The sequence below is a fragment of the Orbicella faveolata genome, unplaced genomic scaffold, assembly GCF_042242905.1.
Source record: "Orbicella faveolata isolate gen_17 unplaced genomic scaffold, um_ofav_v1 contig_48, whole genome shotgun sequence".
In the NCBI taxonomy this organism is placed as follows: domain Eukaryota; kingdom Metazoa; phylum Cnidaria; class Anthozoa; order Scleractinia; family Merulinidae; genus Orbicella; species Orbicella faveolata.
The window spans coordinates 3,416,929-3,433,224 of record NW_028301578.1 but is presented as its reverse complement, the minus strand read 5'-3'; the positions used below and the strand labels follow the sequence as shown (position 1 = coordinate 3,433,224).

Genomic DNA, 16,296 nt, shown 5'->3' with positions numbered 1-16,296 from the left:
TTTATACTAGTCAAAGTTGACCTTTATTTGTTCCTTGACAAGAGACACAAATGGCGGCTGTACAAATACCCTTCGTTGCAAAGCTACAAACAAAGCTTCAAGAAACTTATTACACGGTTTTAAAGTGTAAGAATGAAATAATATTTGTGCCAAGTTTTGTTTTCATAGGATTGTTTTTACGCCCCCGCTGTTTTCGTAAAGAAGCGTGAAATTCTGAACATTTTAAGCCGCGAAAACCGCCACTATATGCGAATTTCGAACTTTCTTAAATTTTGGCCGTAAAATAAATCGTTGGAACTTTAAACTATTTTCCATGAATAAGTTCACCCAAAGGTATGTTTTGGCGAAATAAAAGAAAAATCTATTTTTCGTGAGTGTCTTCCGATTCTCGACACTCTCAGAAAATCGCTCTTAATATCCTACATGCACCAAAGCTGGACCTGGGGTTATAAGGTAATCATTTAAACAACAGATTGAAATAATTTGTAAATTAGAGAACACTATTTGTGCAACACTAGGGAACAAATTAACCTTATTGGACGTTGCGAATGGCAAGGCAATCGGTAGAATGTCACAAATTTCTCAACTCTTTCTTACTGCAAAAATACTAATCCTGCAACTTTGCTTAAGACCCAGTTCTTCATTTCGTGTTGGCAAAATATTAATTTATGCCATGCCCAATGCAGGTTATCACAAAATTGATTTAAGAGCAACATAAACCAAGCACAATAAATATCATTTTTAAGCCAAAAAAGCAATTGTTTAACTAAACCATGACATTATGAGTAAATTATCTCTAAGAAAAAATGATTAATTTATCAGACACTTTAAATAATTAGTTAATACATGCATCATAGGTGTTTCTTAATAATTTAATACAGTGTTTCTGTCACAATGTTGTAGCTATGATATTACTACACAAAGTATGGGTTGCAGAGCTCAACTTGCAAGTCAGTTTGTTCAGTGAACTTAGTGCAGAAATTATTATGGCATCAAGTTGTCTGTAAATATAGAGAAACGAAACAAAGCATTACAATCTTGAGTAATAAATTTTCAAACTCTTTTACATGTATGTACAATGCATGTTCAATTAATATTGGGGATCTCTCAGAAGCTGCATCTGTGATGATTTAATTTGCTCCCAGTGCATTTTTTCATGGAACTTTTCACACATTAATACCTCGGTCATAATAGTGGTCTTTGTGTTCTACATGAACAATTAGTACACAAGAACAATACACTCAGTAAGATATTTTTTACAATAAAAATCAATCCCTATATGCAATCACAAGGACCTTGAATTTATATTTCTTTAGAAATATCTCAAATGGCCATGGTTGCTTTGAAAATCTTTGATGTTTTAATCCAGGCTGCCTATGTGTACACTGTTCGTATATTGACTGACAGGAACAGGGATGTAATCATACTGTATATAGCTGCTACTTGAACACCACTGAACATGCAAACACATATTAATTATAATTTTTAACCAACAGACGACATTCCTTTCATTGATATACAGTGTATTTTATTGTTATTCGTTTACCAAGTGTCTACAGTAGTGAATCAAATGCTAGGGGGATGGTACCAAAACTTTCACAGTGGTAGGCTCTGCCTTGAGATGCAAAGCAAACATATATAACTGTTATGAACTTGGCGACTTGCTTTCGAGAGCACATGCAATTTGCTTTAAACAAGAAACGGGAATATTGCTGTACAACTATGTGCACAGTCCCAATCAAAGAGCCATCCAGGCTGAAAATCAGACTTTGTCAGGGTAAATACTGATGTTCTTGTTGACTTAATCTGAATGTGCAATTCCAGAAGATATTCACACCCATCCATGGCCAGTCATTAGAAATTCCAAAGTAACACGAGGAGGGAGCCCTTAGAGAAAAAAAAACCTCCATATGTGGGGTATGAATCTTTTCTTGAAGAAAACAATGTCTGAGAAATCACTAATTACAAAATAATGTTTAAGAAATATCTTACCTGATAATTCCAACTTTCAGAAAATTTTGTAATCTAGACTGTCTGGCCAGTTCATATATTTGACAAGTTGACACTGGGCATGTTTGTAAATTTGTGTGTTTCAACATCACATTACTATGTAGTTGCATTGGTCAACTAAAAGCAGCATAATTTGGTTAATTAATATACACTGTACATTATTAGGTTGAAATATTGGTGTAGATCGTTGCACACCAACAGATACAGAAACTATTGGCAGCTGAATCATAACAAGTGAAAAACCTTGCATGAGACATTTACATGTACATGTAACAGCCCTCCACCTCAGAACCATCACAGATATGATATGATATTTTTAAACTCTCTGAAATTTCAAATTATTCAAGATTATTAACATGCACGTACTTCATTAAGGGCAACCCTAAAACACTGAAACCAAAAACCGTAATCTGGAACCAGAACCCAGAATCCGGAATCCAGATATTATGAATGATGGTAGGAATAATTCACTTCAGCAATGTCTAATAAATAAATATGGGGAAAAATTATTTTGCTGTTATTTATTTTCTTGGCTTTACTTTAGCCACAAGCTGTAATTGCTAAAAAAATTATTGACTAGTTCTGAACAACCCTTAGCTATACATCTGGCCCGATTGTTCAAAAGCTGGATAAAGCTATCCATTGGGTAAGTCCCTATCCAGTCAGGGTTGGTGATTTTTCGGGTGGATGGAGTTGCTCATAGTCTGCGAGCAGGCTCTGGTATCTGTTTCTGGTGTCTGAGCATTGGCATGTGAGTGAGTGCCTTCATGTGGCTTTGCCACTCATGCCCACGGCCCAAACAAGAGAGCCTGCTCAAAGGCTAAGTTACTCATCTTTTGTTCAACCTGGCCCTGGTGAGAGCACGGTTCTTGTCTAGATCAAATGCTCTGAGAAGACTGGTGAGTAGCACAAATAACAACACGCCATTGCATTGAGTTTCTGGCAGTCTTTTAGCATCTTTTAACAACATGTGGTCCAATCTGTTAGCAAGCGAGAAGCAGACGGAAGTAAGTGTGAAACATTTATATAAATTGTTTTAATATGATGGTCGCCAAGAATATAAACTGCTGATTTGTCACAGTATCAGTGTGGAAATAGTGTTGATCTGGAATTAGTCTCATATCTGGTGGAAAAATCAAATTTTATATTTAGATGAGCCAGGTTAGCCTTTGGACTTCGAAAGTGGGGGCGTGACCGTCAATGTACAGGGGGCTGCCACTGACGGACATCTTGTTCTCTATGACATTTTCTATCTTGTTCAGTATCTGCTAGACATAAAGGGTAAATTTATACCTCCGGTAAATTGCAGATCACTTATTAAACAAAATGGCAACAAGAAGATCTTTTAGATCTTATAACCGTATTTTTAAAATTTAACTATTGTTAATACTACAGCCACAACGCAGTGCACATTCCAAAGCAGCCCTTCATGATTCATTGATTACTGTAAACACACCACTTGATCAACACAAACTGTGTTGTAACTTATTGCACCATCACTCTTAGCCTTTGTGAAATCTATGATGACGCAATGGTCTTAATCTGGAAGTTCGCTCGGGATATGCCCATGAATTATACAAAAGGAAACGAGTGTCACGCTATTAATAAACAGCTTTCTTCCTGAAAAGTCAAAATTTAATTTGTTTGTGCTTTGAAGTAGTCACGCAAGTCACACAATCAGAGGGTTTACGCTATCCAGGGCTGTTTTTTCTCCTAGCACTAACTTAAACGTTGCAAGTTCTGGCAAGCTCTTGTTTACCTCGGCAAATATTTAATTTTTCTTCAAATCTCTTAACTTGCTCCGATGAAACAGCCAAAGAATTCGCTTCATTTGCAGAAACCCACAAGAATACTCGCAAAATTGCAAATAAATTAGTGACCATCGCCTCTGGCAAAATAAACTTGCAAAGTAAACACGATCTTATTTGTCAAGTAGCGAAAATGAAAGCTGCAACGTCAGCGCATTCCATGGCTGACGTATTATCCTTTTTTAGTGTTTTAAGGGTATTTATTATTTCCCTTCGAATCCAACGCCTCGATAAAACCAAAAGAAACCATATTTTACACACAAATATAGAAAACAATATCCGTAACATTGTCCTTGTATTAATGTTTCAACAGCTTTTGGCAAAAAAAACATCACAGGTTGCATGATTCAAAATTTGGCCGAGAGGAAGTTTGGGTTGGTCACTGACAAAAAAAAAAAAAAAAAAAACACGGGTAGAACATGATCCGCACTCGGCCCATGGCTGCCTGGTTAATTACCAGCAAACTTATTTTAAACGTTCTCAGGGTGCTTGGAATAAAATAACGACGCACTTTACTAAGATTCTGATAATCATAGCCCTCACTAGAAATAACGGTTGCACGAATTTCGACAGATGGGGAATTTTTGTTTCAAAAAAGGTTCAGTTTAAGGTCCTTTTACTTGGCCGCTTATTTTTTAGAGGCAAAAACCTAAGCAAAACAATTTTCGAGTATTTGAAGAACTTTTTTTCTTTGATTTGTAGATTCCGGTTTCCGGTTTCTGGATTCCGGTTTTTGGTTCTAGATTCCGGATTCCAGTTTCCGTGCTTTAGGGTTGCCCCATCTTTAACAGTGTGTTTGCTTTACATTCAGTTTACACATGGCTGTTATTCAGCATAGGCAGACTTATAAGTTTGCCTTCAAAAATAAATTCCAAACAACTATTGCATCTTTCATTACCTATTCTTGTGATGAAATGACTCAAAATCCAAGAACAAGAGTCAAAAGCATAAAACAAACTTACCCGGTAATGCTTACAGTTCCTCTTACTGTCTGCATATGCCGTCCGTAAACTGGTACTGCCTGGACAATGTACTCATTATTTTTCTGATCACACCTTTTAAAACGTCACTGTTATATATTTTTTCCTGAAAAAGCAATACATGAAATGTTATGCCTTCGGCACTCACCAAATACCTTTACATGACGTACAATGTATACCATATCAACATTCATGATTCTTTTTACTTTCGCTGTAACTTTTTGTGTCATTTTCCCTCACTTGAAGACAGGACTTTCACATTACATGTAGATGATAATTTGCCTCTGGAATCTCTATAAATTCACAGGGAGTGATAACAATTAAATCGTGACTAATTTTAGCAAAGGAGGCGTTCAAATGTCAGCTTTTAATGTTAAGTCTATAACTTTACAATACTCTTCATACATATAAAACCTCTCGATTATTGCACCTGTAGACAGAAGGTGTGCTGGGGGAAGAGATGTTCCAATTTTTCTGAACTTTTCCCCCTTACCTGTAGTAGGATGACTATTATGAACTACGATTCGCAACCAACACCAACATCAGGGTATGTACATGTACATGCATACACATGTATATTTTGTTCTCTTCTGTAATCATAAAAAAAAATTAAAATTTAAAATCCTCCATAAAGCTCATACTCAATAACACTGCTATATGTAGTGCTGTTACTGGAAATTAATTTAAGTGAAACTGTTGAAACAGCTCTGTCAAAATTGTTTCTAGCAGTTAAGGCAGGGTAACAGAATATACACGTAGTACACAGCAAAGGCCAGAGATGCACGCATATTGGTTATTAGTTAGGATTTGGTGATCTTCTGCGCTAGGTATGGTGGAAAATAATGGGCTATCAAAAATGAAGGTTCCCGAGACATTTTGACAGCACTGAGAGGAATTAATATATAAATTTACAAAAGAAGGAGAAGTTCTTGCCCTGTCCAGTTCTCTGTCATAAAAATATCATTTACATACATTTATTACATATGATTTGTATTTAAAACCGATATAATGCACATTCTGATTGGCTAATTCTAGTCCATTATTTCCATTTACATGGTATACATCGGTAAAATCACAAAACATCACGTGCGACTAAAATAAAAAATACAAAATAAAAAGAAATGCCTAATTCATAATAATTTAAAAATACTTAATACTAGAACGAATCTAATTCGTTGCTTGAAAATTATTCTCCCGTAATGCCCATGGATCAATTAAGAGCATGCTAAAAGGTCCTAACACAAAGTGAAAGGAAATTAAGAAAACTATTGCTTTTTTCCTGAAAATTGTAGCAACTGAAAACAATGACTGAACACTCTGGGAGTGCATTCTATCACCCTGACGAGATAAAATTTAAGGAGAATAGAGAATTCACAAAGTTATATCATATCGATATATTAAAATTCAGCCTAAAACAATAGACCTCATTACGAGGCTCTGGGGAATAACTACAGAGTTTGTGGAGTTTATTCCCCAGAGCCTCGTCCTGAGGTCTATTGTGTTAGGCTGAATTTTAATATATCGAAATTGGTCTATTGACCATAACATGGATATCCAATATCAAAGAAGGAGGCGTTAAATCAAGGCTGTATATTTCTGTCAACCTTTTAGCTTAGGTGGAGAATGGCCGCCATGTTGCGCAACTCCGTCGCCGTCGTGCGTACGCGCCCATGAGCAATACCGTTAGCCATGATAACCATGAGAAAATCCATTTCTTTCCTATATGGGTATGGGGCTCCGCTTGGCGGCCCTTCGGGCCGCCGGAGCTCCGCTATAAAATTGGGCGTATTTTGGAACTGAATTATTATTATTTATAACTTTTGAATTGTTGACTGTGCGAGGCAGTCACGGATTACCGGATTAATATTCATTATAGCTGTACTTATTGATCAAAATAGGTTTGCGAAGCTTTTAAATTCCACGATAAAATGAATTCAAAACAAATAAAGCTATAGGGGGGAGAAGACTTATATCCGAGGGGGCTTATAGCCGATGATTTTTTTGGTTTACATGTAGATGGGCCTATAACCGGGAGGAGGTTTTATAATCGGGAGGGGAACGGGCTTATAAGCGGCAGTTTACAGTATGGAGCTAGAAACACATTAGTGCCATCTAGGCGTTCAGTTTGTTGGAGTGCAGCGCGAAAAATGGCATGGCGCAGGAAAAAGTGGGGGAGAAGTCAAAATATAACGTACTTGTGTATTGTTTTACATATCATTAAAGCAAATGGCTAACCTGTTTTATTTATAGAACATGACAGGCACCACTGAAGTGAGCTTCTCCATAGTTTACGCCATAACAATGATCGTAGCTTTGGCTGGCAACACGCTGCTGATCTACATCGTGTGGAAAAAACCTGACACAAGAAATCTGACAAGTTTCCTGTTTGTTAACATGGCGGTGGCCGATTTGTTGATTGCAGTGTTTCAGATGCCTATCAGCATAACTATGTTTTATTTCTTCCACATTCCCTGCGAGCTTTACTACCCTGTATTCGTGTCTACTAACGCCTCCATTTTCTGTCTCGCTGTGATGGCATTTGATCGATACTTTGCTGTTGTGTATCCTTTCCGAAGTAGTATTTGGTTCAGGAAGCCCAAGATCATTACACCACTTATTTGGGTCTCATCCATAGCCTTGATGTCAGTCGCACTAGTGGTCTTCAAATTTATAGATGGTGCCTGCCGCTTTGATGCCACTGTCATATTGCCTCTGGCCTTCTGGAGTTACATCCTTGTTCTTACCTACCTCCTGCCTCTCGCCATCATCTCCATCCTCTACATCATAGCTGCTGTTAAACTGTGGCTCCACGAAATGCCTGCGGACGATGAAGTACATGTAAACCAACGACAACAGCAAATCCCCAAGAAAAAAGTCATCCGAATGCTCATCATTGTTGTAGTGGTGTTTGCAGTCTGTTGGCTTCCAGTGCATGTGTATCAGATGGACAAATCTGTAAAAAAGGCAGCATTATGGCCGCCTTCTCTCATTTACTTCTGCTACTGGCTCAGTCAGGCTAACAGCGCCATAAATCCGTGGCTGTACATTGGTCTAAATGGAAAGATGAAAACAGCCTTCGCCAAAATGATCGGAAGTCGCCGTACAGTCAGTCCTAAACTGGAAAATCCTATGGTCACTGCCTCGAGAGGCAAAACGAACTTTTCAAAGAGCCCCTTCCAAGATACCAAACTGTAAATATCACTTTCGTCAATGTAACAAACAAGAAATAGTGTTTGAGACGTTGCTTGACTAGTACGTCTAGTTATTAGCGAGACATAAATAAATAAATAAATAAATAAATATACATTTATATAGCGCCATTTCTCACTAATTGTCAATGGCGCTTTACAATACTGTAAAATTAAAATCCTAAGTTTAAAATCCTAAAATTAAAATCCTAATCCTTTAAAAACCTAATATCCTAAATCATGAAACTTAACATCCTAAGAATTAAATACGCTATATAATACAATTAGACTACAAATAAAAAGTAAAAAACTACAAATAAAATGCACGCTTAAAAAGGTAAGTCTTAAGATTGGCATCTCTTGGAATTGAGTGGTAACCGTCAGATATTGCTTGACAGTTGGCAAGCTTAAACAAAGTTGTAGAACTGAGACATAACTCAATTAAATTGAAAGTAGTATACAAAGATTTAAGCCTGAGTGTAGCTAATCAAACGTATCAGCTATGACGGTCTGGGGTATTAAAACAAACTAAACGCTTGCTGCGTGTATCCAGGCAGTCGTTATACTGAGAAGCACTAGCTATATTGCAATTGAGCTAAATTTTCTGCATCTGAAGTCGTACAAAATTCAATCGAATCGATGTGCTCCAGCCATTCTGCCTTTGATTGCATTTTATGAAATCGATTAATAGCTTATTACTGGTTTGCAGGTCTTTAGGGAGTGAAATGAGTCAAGGTCTTTATATCAGCCTATGAACGTTTCAGTCTGTTTCCCTTACCCTTTGTCGTTGTTGCTGTTGTTGTTGTTTTTGCGTTTCCCAAGCAAGCGATACAGAGTTATGGCAGTGCGTGACATTGAGCTACGAACGCATTTGTCGAAAAATATATACTTATCTCGGGATTTTTACCCCGTTCAGAAGTTAAACTATTAGGAAAAGTGCTTATGTAAATGCTTGTTTGCTCAATACAGATAATCAGTCGCCTAGATAGCCAAAGTAAGTTCCAGATGTTTACACTATTTTCCGGCCGCAATGTTGGTTTACCGCAGAGGTACACCAACATGGCGGCTCCATACTTGGCTATCTAAATTTGTGCAAAATATTTCGACGAATATCTGAGGTTTGGGAAAACGCACAGAAAAATTAGATAAGTGTCATCTTTCTTAATCTCCTATTACATCACAATTTCGTGACTTTATCCACTGAATGGTTTTCGAATAATTTTTTTTTTTTATTGCATCAGGATTGCGTGACAGAGCAGGCCGAGAATTGTTTTGCTGGGGTCAACATACCTTAGTTTCTTTCAGCTTAAATGTACCATAATTCCCTACATGGGTTTCATTCTTGTAAAGACACATAACTCTGTTACAAGAATATAACGAGAGAATATCGTTTAGTTCGAGATTTTAACTTTATTATACTTAACGAAGTTTCTCAGAACGTTTTACCTAGGTGTAATCGAATAAATACATTGGCAAAGAAATTCTCTAACCTTTCTGCTCTTGTTGCTCAGACGTTCTTGAGTTCGTGCTGGGACTCTACTTGGTTCACGACCACGTCTAAAAATATGATGACGCTTCTAAGATGCTTTTTATCAAGTTGAAGAGTTGATAGCCCCGGTCGATAGCTCCTTTGGTATAACATGATTCTTGATAAATTCTTTCAAAATGTTCGCTCGTAAATTGATCTCTCATAAGGCTTCCAGACCGACCCGTTCCGAAAACGCTTAACGTCTATTAGTGTTGGTCTACCTCGAACGGTATGTTCATTTGTATGTGATTTCATCGCCCTAGAAATCATGGAATCCGTGCTAACTTTTCACGTCGACAACTTCTGTAAATTGCATGTGCTGACGCATGCACAGGTGACGCAGCCGAAATTTAAACCCAGGCCTCATTGCCTGGGTAAAAAGTTACTTCTATAGGGAGCTTTTCATAAAGCCAAACTGTATATGTCGTTTTGTTAACAACTTGTTCTTAAACCCTCAAAAATTATTTCATTGCTTTTCCTAAAACAACTCTTCGAGTTTATTTTGACAGTACGCTAAACTAATTGACAATCTGACTCTAAACAATTGCTCTTTTTCAGTTCTCATGCACAATAGCTAGGTCTAGTTTTTTAATTGATATAGCTATTTGACGAAAGTTTCAATTTCTTCTTGGCTGTTTCCTTCGTCCTGTCCGGCACCAACTCATTCAAGATTTAACGCTATGGATTTGCTGTTCTCCTGATATTGTAGCTCGTCGGGGTAATAAAATTCACTCTCAGAGTGTTCCTCGCCCGGGTACCGGGCACTCCCTTTATGGGTTTGACAACTAAAGCACGAGGGTACCCGGGGAGCATTTTGGTTTGACCGTTGACAAATCGTTGCTGACTACCCCCGGTCGGGCTAATTATAGTTACCCAACACCGCGAAAGTGTCCTAACTTTTGTGACGCGGCTGTTTTCGAGTTTGCGAGCGAAGCAATCTCGAAATAAATGTATCGTTGCGAAGGCGTTGTGGACGGAATCGCGTAGCGAGTGAACTGACATGGAACTTCAACATTTCTTCTTCGATTTTACGGAGGAATTGAGCCGGCAGGGTTATTTTCAGTGGATTTATTCGCTTCGAGCGGCGGGCACTCCGGAAATCAGTGTCCGGCCTTGTCTTTCCTTCAGTAGTGGAAACCCACAGAACGATAACTCGCCGAAATCGCTTTAGATCGGCCCGAGGAGCTGGCAAACAACAAAGAATACAACACAGCAACAGGGTAAGTAGATTTTATTCACAAACTATAAGAATAATTGGCTTTTCAAGCAAAGCCGTTGCATTCCCATACAAACCACTATAAATTCAAACCGTTGTAACACAACACCTCCATATGCTGCAAGGCGGGAGTCATGTTTCGCGTGGTCAAATTCGGTCGTTATGTAATAGTACATGCCATATGTCGCGTTAGCCTGAACGTTCGCATAAAAAGGAAAAAAAAAGGATAACATTGAGAGCTTGGGCCGCCTGTGGTCAAGGCGGCCTTCATGGTATTTTTCCCCGAAAGACTCGATCCCAAAATTACCGTCTTTTTACGAGCGCTTAGCAAGCCGAAATAATAAGCCTGGTGGGAAAAATTAAACCATAGTATTTAAATGTCATCCTTTTGCAGTTATTTAGCGTTGTCATATCCGCATGAAATTTAACTTGGAGTTTTAGAAAATTTCAAAGTTATACGCATCGTAGCCTGCGTAGCAGGCGTATAAAGGGGAGGGGGTGGGGGAGGAGGAAGAGAATTCGGGGAGTATGTGTTAGGCTGGTCATCAAAATTTACTTTCTTAGTAAAGACAAAAACAAAAAACAAAACAAAAACAAAAACAAAAACAAAAGCAAAAGCAAAAGCAAAAGCAAAAGCAAAAGCAAAAGCAAAAGCAAAAGCAAAAGCAAAAGCAAAAGCAAAAGCAAAAGCAAAAGCAAAAGCAAAAGCAAAAGCAAAAGCAAAAGCAAAAGCAAAAGCAAAAGCAAAAGCAAAAGCAAAAGCAAAAGCAAAAGCAAAAGCAAAAGCAAAAGCAAAAGCAAAAGCAAAAGCAAAAGCAAAAGCAAAAGCAAAAGCAAAAGCAAAAGCAAAAGCAAAAGCAAAAGCAAAAGCAAAAGCAAAAGCAAAAGCAAAAGCAAAAGCAAAAGCAAAAGCAAAAGCAAAAGCAAAAGCAAAAGCAAAAGCAAAAGCAAAAGCAAAAGCAAAAGCAAAAGCAAAAGCAAAAGCAAAAGCAAAAGCAAAAGCAAAAGCAAAAGCAAAAGCAAAAGCAAAAGCAAAAGCAAAAGCAAAAGCAAAAGCAAAAGCAAAAGCAAAAGCAAAAACAAAAACAAAAACTGTTTTTCTTAATTTACCAAATTTATGAAACCAGTGTAAGAATCCATTTTCCTTATATTTTTTTGGGAGTTGCTGTTTTAAAAGTGTGTTAATTCCTTAACTTAATTGCGTGTACCCTCACCTATCATACTAAAGTAATAAAGTTCATGCACACTGTGTACTAAAAAAAAAATGAGCAAGAAATTTACACTAAAACAATAGTAAGAAAATTCTGACAGTCCTGACCAACTTAATGAAAATACTACTTTCACTTCCTTTATCATTTCTCACATGAAATTCATTTCCTGATTTCGACAAACCTATTTATAACAATTGGAGTCCAAAATTCGGACATTTTTTCTTCCATTTTTAATTAATTTTTAATCAATTTGGAGGATGCTTTACGGCTACCGGACATTGCAACTTCTTATTAGAGCCGATTTAAGACTTCTTGTCAAAGACTTTTCTTGGATTTAATGACAAAACACGACAAAAAAAAAAAAAAAAAAAAAAAAAAAAAAATACAAATTGTTCGTCGATCTTCCTTAGGAGTTTTAAATTTTCACCCCGGTAATTTCCGCGGGTGTTAAATTTAATGTAATGGTATTTCAGTACATTTTTTAAAAAGAAAACCTAAACCAAAGATTCTAGTTTTTTTCTTCCTTTTTTTTGGGTTTAAAATTTTTATATTGGCTAGTGACCAAATAACACTAATAACACGAAAAAAAAAAAAAAAAAAAAATACAAATTGTTCGTCGATCTTGCTTTCGTGTGGTAACACTAATAAGTGAAAGTGTTCTGTAATATAAAAGTCCGTACGAATCTGAAATTGCAGTCGACAAGGATATAAACTTCGTAATAACTTATTCTCTTGATTATTTCCAATGTCACACCACATCTGTAATTATCTAGTGGTGAATACTGAACTCTTTTTTGGTGAATGAACTGAAGAATGTTTTCTTTTTTGGGTATTGTTATTATTAATTATCATTATTAATTTTATTTTCTTGCACCTTGCATAAACTATCAGTGGAAACTAAACGGTGCGCCAAGACCAAACACACTTCTGTTTATACTTCATAATCTTGATCTTGGTAGTTTCAATCAACCTATTTAATCTTTTTTCTTGCAGATAATCAGTGTTTCAGTGACAGCTGATTCATTGCTGCTGGTTTAAATTGTAAATAGCTTTAATTCTGTGTGGCGAAGATATTTTTTAATATGTAGATAGTGTCCCCAGTTATGTTCTTGTCAAGCTAATTAAAATTCTCTTTCATTCACTCAAAGAATATTCTTGGAAGTTTAAAACTAGTATTTACTATCACTTTATGATTTTCAGTTCGTATTTACAGTTTATTGAAATCATAATCTGTGTAATTTACAACAGAGTATTCTTTTTGCGAAAACACCCTTGCATTCGGTGATGCATTAGCGCTGAAGAAAGTTTAAACCCCGTCCATGTTCATACTACGACGGAGAAATTTAAGAACGCAGTTTTATTTCTACGGTTTGGCTTACCATCCACAATAATCCGTCACGAAAACGGTGGAATATTTGAAAATGCCGGCTTCGCGGTTTAGTGTGGAAGGAAAACATTTTGAAAACGGATCTTTTCGAAATCGATGAAAACGTTATAAACATGTGATTCCCAGCCAACTTTTTACTCAAACACAAATCCAAAATGACCGTCGATTGTTGCGTTTTTTTCAAACTGTTTCTCTGGCATTGTGTGGACGGGACCCAAGAGCAAAACCAAAGACTACTAAAACTAAACAAAGTTAATGGAGTTCTTAGAACTGTTTAAAAACTAACTGAGTCCATTAGCAGACGCTGTTTTCCTCGGGTTAATTACTTCTACTAACAGCTACCATGCTACACTAGTTACAATCGCACTAATAAACTAAAAATAAAAATTGAATTTACTTTGATGAATTACAGATCCGGCAGTTGCCTCAAACGATTGACCAGTGTGAAACAAATGACGTCTATATATGTAATGTAAACTTTAATAAAAATAAGGCAGGGCGAAGCTTATCAAATTGATCCGTGCCCTTCGAAAATTTTACCGCCTGTGTAATGGGTTTTATGACAGTTTTGCACTCTATGTCAACACACGAAAGGCAGGCATCTCCTCTTTAACAACAGCCTTGGCATTGCACTTCGTATTTTAAAATTTTCAAGGTACGTAGGTTCAATTCTTCATTTCTTTGCTCAGAGCCTCGTTATAACAGTTTCTCCGTGTGACTGAATTTTCCGAATTTACATCTATCGTAACTGAACTTCAACTAGACATCTTGCTAAAAAAAAGATCTAAAATTCATATTCATTTGTCGCTTATTATGTTAATGAAACAAACCTGCTAAAGTGTTGATTTTGTGCAAGAACCTCATTTAACAAGAAATTTCCGGGAAATTCCAAGTTACCCTCTTTTTTATATATTTATATAAGAATTTATTTTATAAGAATATGGAGGCTGAAATTTTAAGAATATTTTAAGAATAAACCCGAGGCTGAGATATTCAAACATAATTTCGTGCGTTGAAAGGCTTTATATTTTAAAATAAATCGTATAAAGTTCTTCCTTTCTCTCAACTTCAAAATCAGCCATAAAGCAACAAAAACAGTACTAGCCGTATGTTCGATGCTAATAACATTTCTGTAAGACAATATGGACGTCATATTAGGCTTCAATACATACAGACTGGCTCCAAAATTACTTTAACACCATTCAATCGCCAAATACATTCGGAAACAGGAATGTGCTACATTATATGATCTAAGACATTTTCATACGAATATTTTCAGCCTAAAATCGGCGGAAAATTAAAACGACAACATTCAACCTCGGCCGGAAAAACAATAGTCTTATTAAAAGAACAAAAAAGAATGTAGGAGCTAAACCTCTAGACCATAAGCTATCGAGAAATTTACAAATCTCAAATTTCAGCTGCCAGTTACAAAATGCACCACTTCTCAACTGAGAGTTAAATTCTGAATTGCGCTTTGTGCGTGATAACTTCCAAACTTTGGTAAAAATAAGAATTTCTATGAAACTTCTGGGAAGATATATAGACAGAAAACCTTTTATTAAACCGAAATTTTACAAGAATAAGTGCTAGAATTGCTCAGCTTTAACCAGATATACAAATAAATAAATGAAATGACTAAATGGATTTTTTTTTGAGTTATTTTTTCCCCATTTTTATCGTCCTATTCTTAAGCTTTTAATAGAAGAAACAAGTCGAAATTTCGAAAGTCACCCTAGTTCTTCCTTTTCTACACTAAGGTTTGTTAACTGATATAGTCACAGCCCCTTCTAAGTGCCAAGACGTGTACAAGACTGCGTTGTGGGCCATTAAGGAGACAGGCCTTTCGGTAGAGATCCTGATTCTCCACCAACATACTATTAACCAATATACCGTCTCTTCTTCACTCATCATTTCCTACATGTTATTCATTTTCATTTGTCGATTTATTGCCTCATTTTCACTCATTGGAGTCGAAAATACGTCATGTTTTCATTTTTTCGCGAACTGATATGTTCATTAATCGACACAGGAAATATTTCGGCTACTGAAGTGAAAGTTGCAATTCCTTGCAACTGAGTGAAAACTTCCTCTAGCAATTAAGCGTTTGCTTTGAGCTCGGTAAAGTTTGGTTAACTGATATCGTTACAACTCTATCTAATTGCTAAGATGTACACAAAACTATGTTGCGCGCCATTAAGAAGACAGATCTTACTGATGAAGACAATTTGAGTTTTAATTAAAATATGAATTACTAATTTTCCATGTGTACGCATGTTGGTGGCAAACGAAATACCTTGTATTTTTATTCCACTGGATAATTGTGTGTAAAATGTTTCCTTCTCCCATGTTACCATCCCTATAAATTTGGAAAAACAACTTTTTTCCCGTCCATAAAACCTGGATCGCCTTACACAAGACCACAGAAACGCTTAATTCATGCCCGTTAGAGCATGCCTACATTAATTTAATGGTGGCTAATCGGGTCCTTCAAAAACCATGGGTCTCGCAAACGTTTCGTCGAATTTTACGGGTCTCGCAGTCCTTTTCTTTTTAGCAGTTATGTGCGTCTCACAGTCTCGATTTTACTCACGAAGCTCTCTCGGAGTGTCGATTTTTTGCAAGGCGAAGAGAGTGTCTTAAGTCCCCATTTTTATTGTTTGTTTTTATAACTGACATCTGAGAGTTTGAGCATTAGAATAAGTTGAAGTCTCGTAATTTAATTTAGCCCGCGTTAAATTCAACTGTTCAAGAAGGTTTTCAAAAAGTCGTTTCATTTTCGGCAGCCCACATTGCGCCGTTTTCAAGCATCCGGGTCGGTCGTTTTCCAATTTATCAGTTAGCGTTGAGAGAATTTAAATATATATTTTTTAAATTTTGTTCTGTTTTTATTATTATTGTTATTATTATTATTATTATTATTATTATTATTATTATTATTATTATATTTTTGTTTCTTTTTGTTTTC

The 16,296-nt window shown here is 36.4% G+C and overlaps 2 protein-coding genes across 2 annotated transcripts in view; both read left to right on the top strand.

Annotated features, from left to right (window-relative positions):
- The window catches only part of LOC149096006 (somatostatin receptor type 5-like), a 67,272-nt gene extending 57,805 nt beyond the window's left edge, over positions 1–9,467 (top strand). The window contains exon 3 of the mRNA XM_089281012.1: positions 7,049–9,467. Within this exon, the coding sequence (XP_089137138.1) occupies positions 7,052–7,993 (942 nt within the window). The 5' untranslated portion in view covers positions 7,049–7,051 and the 3' untranslated portion in view covers positions 7,994–9,467. The remainder of the gene's footprint in view (positions 1–7,048) is intronic.
- Positions 1–16,296, top strand: part of LOC149096002 (somatostatin receptor type 2-like) — a 118,706-nt gene that overhangs the window by 57,799 nt on the left and 44,611 nt on the right. The window lies entirely within an intron of this gene.